General features: G+C 41.4%; 1 protein-coding gene across 2 annotated transcripts in view; it reads left to right on the forward strand.

Annotated features, from left to right (window-relative positions):
• Positions 1–8,241, forward strand: part of ERICH5 (glutamate rich 5) — a 30,844-nt gene extending 22,603 nt beyond the window's left edge. The window contains exons 2-3 of one of the 2 annotated variants that reach the window (XM_003821689.6): positions 3,728–4,681; positions 7,853–8,241. In XM_003821689.6, the coding sequence (XP_003821737.1) occupies positions 3,728–4,681; positions 7,853–7,965 (1,067 nt within the window). In that variant the 3' untranslated portion in view covers positions 7,966–8,241. The remainder of the gene's footprint in view (positions 1–3,727; positions 4,682–7,852) is intronic. The other variant, XM_057303058.2, reaches the window with a different exon arrangement.
• Positions 8,242–8,474: the final 233 nt, after the last annotated feature.

Here is an 8,474-nt window from a genome sequence, read left to right on the forward strand (position 1 = left end):
GACGGGGTTTCACCGTGTTAGCCAGGATGGTCTCGATCTCCTGACCTCGTGATCCGCCCACTTCGGCCTCCCAAAGTGGTGGGATTACAGGCGTGAGCCACCGCTCCCGGCCGTTCCACAGATTTTTTGACCTATTCACCTGTTGATGGACACTTGGGTTGTTTCCGGGTTTGGGCTGTTACAAATAAAGATGCTATGAACATTTGTGTATAAATGTATGGACATGTGGTTTCTTTTCTCTTGGGAAAATATCTATAAGTTAAATGGCTGAGCTATATGGTGCATGTATATTTATTTAACTTTTTAAAAAAGTCCTGCTAGAAATTCTTGTTCTTCGTGCTTCGAGGACAAAAATCTAAACTCTTTAGCACCACCTGCAGGACCCTCCATGACCTGGCTTCTGCGCCAGCCTCCAGCCGCACTATCCTTTCCTGAGTCCTCCAGGCTTCCCCATGTGTTCTCCTGGGGCTCGCAAACTATCTCAGCACACTCAACTCATGTGTGACTTCTTGCCACTCTGTGCACACAGGGGTCACACAGCGTTTATCGCATGGGATTGTTTTTGTTAGATTACTGCTTCTGATGGCTTCACCTGTGGTACCAGAGAGCAGAGCCTGTAGTTTTCATCTTTGTACGTAAACTGCTTTTGTACATCCCATGTTTTCATTTGGAAAGTTTTCTTTTTTTCATTATAAATAATCACTAAAGCATCTTTGGAGGTGTTGGTGAAGGTGGTAGATTGAAGATATGGATCTAATTTTGTGCCTTCCTGAAAAACCACTAAAATGACAGTAAAGAGATTTAAAAATTAGTTTAAACCCACAGAGATAGGAAGAACAGAAAAAAAGACAATAATAGAACAATACTGGAGTTTAGGAAGCAGACAGACATGTGATAACACACTTAACATGCCAAGGAAAGCTTAATTTGATTAGCAGTAGAGAAAACTGAGAACCACCCCTGATACCGCAGGATCCTTAAAATGCTCTGGAGCTGGTGGCTTGGTACCTCAGTAAGTCCCTCATCTTCATGAAGATTAAACTGATAGGCTGTTTGATATGAATACATGTGTTCAAAAGAGAGAAAAATGGCAGTGAGTTGAGTAAATGATAATACGTGAACTCCTAGGAAATGAAAAAGTATGATAATTATTAACTCGGGGAAAAATAAAAAATTGTAATAGCTTAATATATGGCTCAGTTCTTCATAGAAGACACAGTCATTATACAGACATACATTTGGATATTGATATAATCCAAATTACAACATTAGTATTTTAAATAATTAATATATAATCACTGAACTGAAAGGAAATGTGGGCCGGGTGCGGTGGCTCACGCCTGTAATCCCAGCACTTTGGGAGGCCGAGGCGGGTGGATCACGAGGTCATGAGATCGAGACCATCCTGGCTAACATGGTGAAACCCCATCTCTACTAAAAATACAAAGAAATTAGCCGGGTGTGGTGGTGGGTGCCTGTAGTCCCAGCTACTCGGGAGGCTGAGGCAGGAGAATGGTGTGAACCTGGGTGGCGGAGCTTGCAGTGAGCCGAGATCGCGCCACCACACTCCAACCTGGGCAACAGAGCAAGACTCCGTCTCAAAAAAAAAAAAAAAAAAAAGGAAATGTGAATGTGTAATTGGAGAGAGTGGCTGGTGGTCAAGGAGAATAGGAAAAGAGCTAAGTTTTTATCTTCCATAGTAAAAGTTAATTGAGACGGGCGTGGTGGCTTACGCCTATAATCCCAGCACTCTGGGAAGTCAAGGCAGGTGGATCACTTGAGCCCAGGAGTTTGAGATCAGCCTGGGCAACTCGAACCACATGGGACCACATCTCTATTTAAAAAATAAAAAAAGTTAATTGAAAGGTCCAAACTGAAAAATCCTGAAGCACAATTCATTTAGCAACATAGAAAAAAAATTCCTCCAAAACAGCTAGAAGAATTAAAATATTTGCTTCTATAAGCAAATATTTCTTTTTTAGAAGGGTAAATGGGAGAGGAGATCTGAGTATTACTTGTTTTTAGCTTACACTAGATAAGCAGATAACTCTTTAAACTGCATGCACATATGACTGAGGTGGATGGTAACTTAGAGGGAAAAAAGAAAAGAAGAAAAACAATCTTTGGGAAAAAAGAAAAGAAGAAAAACAATCTTTGGGGGAAAAAAGACGAAGAAAAAGGTCCCCTAGAGACCCACTTTAACTTTTGACTTATTATCTTCCAGCTTTCCTCCCCCATCATTTGTGATTTGTTTTCCCCCTTTTGCCCTCCCTCCCCTCCCTGCCTTTCTTTCAACATTGCCATAATCATACTTTATATAAAATTGATAGCTAACTTGTTGAGCACTTAATCACACAGTAGACTTTGGGTTAATAAGTACTTTATATGCATTACTTTATTTGATCAACCTAATCATGAGTGATTTCTAAACTTATTGTATCATAATTATTTTCTTATTTTAGCATATGGTCTTCATAATCATCTTTTTCATGGTATAATAATATTCCACACCATGGAATATTTATGTGTTCTTGAACTTATTAGACTTTTAAGTTGTTTTCTAGCTTTTGCTGCTGTAAAGAACAATGTGGGGTGGGTGTGGTGGCTCATGCCTATAAATCCTAGGACTTTGAGAAGCTGCAGCAGGAGGATCACTTGAGCCCAGGAGTTCAAGATCAGCCTGGGCAACATAGTGAGATCCTGTCTCTAAATAGAAAAGTAAAACAAAAATAAAAAAATGGAAGAATATTGGGATTATATATATATATATATTCTCTCCCAAAGCATCTTCTTAAGGTTTATGCTTTTAGAATAAATTTTCAAGAAGTAAAACAACAACAACAAAAATTTCCAGAAGCAGAACTGCTGGGTCAAAGAGTATTAACATATTGCCAATTTTAAACATATTGCTTATCTTAAACTATCCAACGCACTTTTGCATCTTTTAAACTATCATGCCTCATGCAACTCTGAGATCAATATGAAGGAGACAAGAGAGATTCACTGCTGTTTTAGAGACAAGATCATTGGGAGCTAAGTTTCCAAGCTCATACAGTTGGAACAATGGCCAGAAGTAAAATGCATGTTTCCCTGCTTTCTGTTGATTTCTTTTCCCACTGTGCCCCCCAAATGACATGAAACTCAGGCTGAACTGTCTCTGCTACTTCCCTTCCCAGACATCTTAGCCTTTACCTATTAGGGCTTCTCTGCCACAGTCCTTTTTCCATTTGCTTGGGGCTTTTCTGTGTTAGAAGGAAAGTAAGACCTCTCTAGCAGCCCAAGGACCTCGCATCATGAAACCTTCTAAGTTTGGGAATCTTCTATTGCCCTCCCCGCCAAAACAAAAATGGAAAAAAATTTTTTTAAAAAGGAAACCTTCTAAGTCTCAAGAGGAGAAAGTGTGAGACAAGGAAAAGAAGAGAGAAACAGAGTAAGCTCAGTTAGAATCTGGGACAGGAGCCATGAAAAGATGCACAAGGAGCAAACAGGAGAAAACTGGTTTTGGAGGACTTCAGCGCTTAAGATGAAAAGTTTGAGCTGAAGACAATAAAGGGATTTGACTTGGAGAGTGTTAGGGTCATGGTATGGCCTTTCTGAACTCAGATATATTTGGAACTGTCTTGAACTGTTAAATCTACTTTGTGATGTCAATTCACTTTTCAAGATAAAACTAAACAATAATTTGTGTTTTCTCTTTTCTTTTTCTTTTTCAAATGAATAACCAAAGTAACTTCAAATGAGCATTTTTCAACTGCAGAAGAAAGTGAGTCCTGCTTTGCCCAACCAAAGCCACATGCACTGGGAAGAGAATCTACTGTTGATGGCAATGTACAAAGGGAAAGCCGTCCTCCCTTACAAAAGCTCAAGGTTTCAGCAGAGCCTACAGCTAATGGTGTTAAACCCCTCCAAGAACAGCCCCTGGCCAAGGACGTAGTCCCTGGAAGGGATGCCACAGACCAATCAGGGTCCACAGAAAAGACTCAGCCTGGAGAGGGACTGGAGGAATCTGGGCCGCCTCAACCAGGTGGCAAAGAGGATGCCCCAGCAGCAGAAGGAAAGAAGAAAGATGCAGGAGCAGGGACAGAGGCCGAGTCTCTAAAAGGAAATGCTGAAGCTCAGCCTTTAGGACCAGAAGCCAAGGGTCAGCCTTTGCAGGCAGCAGTAGAGAAGGACTCTCTCAGAGCAGTGGAGGTCACTGAGAATCCACAAACTGCTGCAGAGATGAAGCCTCTAGGAACAACTGAGAACATTCTGACTCTGCAAACAGCTGGAGAGCTACAACCTCAGGGCACAGTGGGAAAGGATGAGCAGGCCCCACTTCTAGAAACAATTTCCAAAGAGAATGAATCTCCAGAAATATTGGAAGGAAGTCAGTTTGTGGAAACAGCTGAAGAGCAGCAACTTCAGGCAACACTGGGAAAAGAGGAGCAGCCCCAGCTTCTAGAAAGAATTCCCAAAGAGAATGTAACACCAGAAGTATTGGACAGAAGTCAGCTTGTGGAAAAGCCTGTTATGAATGATCCATTCCATAAAACTCCTGAAGGTCCAGGAAACATGGAGCAGATTCAACCTGAAGGAATAGTTGGAAGCATGGAGCATCCAGCACGAAATGTAGAGGCAGGAGCATATGTGGAAATGATCAGGAACATCCATACTAATGAAGAGGACCAACGCATTGAAGGTAAAAGTTATGCTGGCAAACCTGGATGTTTAGATGTGCTCCATAGGAGACCAGCTCTGGGGAGTGGGATGGGGTGACTGACACACAGTCCCTGAAGTCACTTTCAGGTGGTTGAAGTTCGTTTGACCAAACCAAAAAGGCTTCTATGCCTGGGAAAGAGGCATTCTATTAATGCTCAGTTTGTCAGCAAAACTTTTCCGAAACATCATCTCTGTCCAAAATTTTAACCTAGTGTTTAAATAGTATCTAACATTGAAGGCAACATGTGAAACTTTCTGAATTTTTCCAAGTTGACACTTCATCAGGCCCCATGTATGCAATCAGGATCCAAAGTAAAGGTGAATAGATGATGACTGGAGGAATTCACCTTCCAATGAAATGATATATATATAATGGATCTTAGAATGTTATTTTCATCTTTGTGAAGCTTATCTTAGAAAATGACTGTCAGGACAGGGTGCAGTGGCTCACACCTGTAATCCCAGCACTTCAGGAGGCAGAGGTGGGAGGATAGCTTGAGCCCAGCAGTTCATGACCTGCCTGGGCAACATAGTGAGACCTCGTTCTCCAGAAAAAAAAAAGAAAAAAGGAAAAAGAAAATGACTGTCAGTCTGCTCTTGTTCTTCTGCAGTTTTAAAATCTGTATGAGAAGACCAGAGAAAATGTACTATGTCTTAGCATATGGTGTTTTAAAATTTTAAATGTATTTTACCAGCATAAAACAAATGATGTTTACAGTGTTCTTTATTGGTATTATAATTTAAAAAAATATTTTCTTCTGGGGTATGATTTACATTTTGGTAAATTTTAGCTTCACATTTCAGTATACTGAAGTGAAGCATTCATTATAATCATCCATCTGTTTTTTTTAAATTCTTTCATTTATTTTATTTATTTATTTATTTATTTATTTATTTATTTATTTTTTGAGATGGAGTCTTGCTCTGTTGCCCAGGCTGGAGTGCAATGGCGTGATCTCGGCTCATTGCAACCTCCACCTTCTGCGTTCAAGCGATTCTCCCGCCTCAGCCTCCCGAGTAGCTGGGACTACAGGCGCACACCACCATGCCCGGCTAATTTTTGTATTTTTAGTAGAGACGGGGTTTCACCACATTGGCCAGGCTGGTCTCCAGCTCCTGACCTCATGATCCACCCGCCTCGGCCTCCCAAAGTGCCGGGATTACAGGCATGAGCCACCACGTCTGGCCAATTCTTTCATTTATTAACTCAGCATTTTTTGGCATGCCTAAACATATGCTAGGTGCTGAGATGCAGACTGAGGAAGAGATAGTCTCTGTCCTCAAGGGGCTCACTGTCTAGTGTGGGAAGGCAAGATGTGCGTGCATCACCATAGTCTGTTGTGGGAACTGCTTTCCTAAGAATGTGTAAGAAGGGCCCTGGGAACAACTTGGGAGAGGCAAATAAAAGCAGGTAGTTTTTACATCAGGATTGGCAAACTCAAAAGTCTTTAGGCCTAGGATACTGAAAATGAGTGAGGTGAAGGACACATGTCATACTGTGGGAGCCCAGGGGACCTTGGCAAACAGAGCACAGCCTTGTCAAAAGAGGAAGCTCTGCACAGCTCCAGCCATGGAACTAGGGCCAATGTTGCCAAAGCCAACTTCTCAGGGAAACAGGGTTGTGTGTGCAGTGTCCAGACTTGTTAGTGTTGGCTGTCTGTAAATGTTTAACGATTGTTTTTAAACACATAATGGCCAAGCCAGACAGGTTTAGGGGCACCCCTGGACCACCCTTTGATTTAGATACAAATTAGACTTTCTTTTTCTTTCTTTCTCTTTTCTTTCTTTCTTTCTTTCTTTCTCTTTCTTTGTTTTCTTTCTTTCTTCTTTCTTTTCTTTCTTTCTTTCTTTCTTTTTTCTTTCTTTTTCTTCTCTCTCTCTCTCCCCTTCCTTCCTTCCTTCCTTCCTTCCTTCCTTCCTTCCTTCCTTCCTTTCCTTCCTTCCTTCCTTTCGAGACAAGATCTTCAAGCTGGAGTGCAGTGATGCAATCACAGCTCACTATAATCTCCAACTCCTGGACTGAAGGGATCCTCTTGCCCCAGCTCCCAAGTAGCTAGGACTACAGGAATGTGCCACCATGCCTGGCTAATTTTTTTTTCTTTTAAAAAATTATTACTTTTGAGACAGAGTCTTGCTCTGTTACTCAGGCTGGAGTGCAGTGGTATTCTTAGCTCATTGTAGATTCTGCCTCCCAGCTCAATCCATTCTCCCTCCTCGGCCTCCTGAGTAGCTGGGCGCCACCATCCCTGGTTAATTTTTGTATTTTTTGTAGAAACAAGGTTTTACCATGTTGGCCAGGCTGGTCTCAGACCCTAGGCTCAAGCAATCTGCCTGCCTCAGCTTTCCAAATTGCTGGGATTATAGGCGTGAGCCACCACGCCCAGCTGTCCAGCTAATTTTTGAAAAATATTTTGTAAAGACAGGAGGTCTTGTTGCCCAGGCTGGTCTTGAACTCCTGGCCTCAAGTGATCCTCTTGCCTCAGCTTGCCAAAGCATTGGGATTACAGGTGGGAACCATCACACCTGGCCATGAACTTTCTATTATAATCTGTTCTACCACCATTTCTTTGGTAATTTTGTATCCTGATTTTATAGAGAGCATTTCTTTCATAAGAGTATGCCAAGACTCGAGATGTTAATTGACTCGACATTTCAGCCATTCAGAGGCTCTGAGAGAATCGAGATGATTACTTTTCTTTTCCTTTTTTTTTTTTTTTTTTTTTTGAGACAGAGTCTCGTTCTGTCACCCAGACTGGAGTGCAGTGGCGTGATCTCAGCTCACTGCAACTTCTGCCTCCCGGCTTCAAGTGATTCTCTTGCCTCAGCCTCCCGAGTAGCTGGGATTACAGGCTTGTGCCACCATGCCTAGCTAATTTTTGTATTTTTAGTAGAGATGGGGTATCATTACTTTGGGCTAGGCTCCTGAACTCCTGACCTCAGGCAATCCGCCTTCCTTGGCCTCCCAATGTGTTGGATTACAGGTGTTAGCCACTGTGCCCAGCTGAGATGATTACTTTTCTTGATACCCCCAGAGAAACTTACTGCTTTGACCTGAAGATCAAGAACTGCCCCCATTGGAGACAAACTGTGGGATAATTTATGTTAATTCTAAATAAATGTCTCTTAGTATCTCCTTTGGTTACTTTTCCAGGTGAGACAGGGGAAAAGGTGGAAACAGAGATGGAGAATGAGAAAGTGAGTGAAGGGGCTGAAACCAAAGAAGAAGAAACAGGAGAAGTGGTGGACCTTTCAGCAGCCACATAGATAGAAGAGTGAACCGACACAGTGTGTTATCATAGAGGAGACAAAAATGGTAGTGAAACTTGTGGTTATGTATCTTATCTTTCTACATTTACATGTTTTCTGTAAGGAGTGTGGTTATAGAGAGACTGTTGGAACCATGAGAAGGATGTTTCTGTGTTCTTGATTATATTGTTCTGCAAAACTGCTAAGCCATGAACAGTTTTCTTAGCTACTTAGAATGGTTATACATTTAAAAGTATAAAAACCAAAGCCAATAAAAATGATGTGATTATTTAAGAGTGTGAGGGTGACTTTCTTCATTGTGGCCATGGGGCCATTCAGTATAGAAAATGAGACCCTAAAAAGAAAGTGTAAACCTTTAGGTACAAGTGGCTAGAGAAAGGAGTTAGCAAATTTTAGGGAACTCACAATAATAAAGTCACACAATTATAATCATGATGGAATGAGAATGAACAACAGCAAAAATAATAGGATGAACTATACCAAATATTTCTGTCTTGTTATAGAAT

Source organism: Pan paniscus, chromosome 7, assembly GCF_029289425.2.
Source record: "Pan paniscus chromosome 7, NHGRI_mPanPan1-v2.0_pri, whole genome shotgun sequence".
Lineage (NCBI taxonomy): Eukaryota > Metazoa > Chordata > Mammalia > Primates > Hominidae > Pan > Pan paniscus.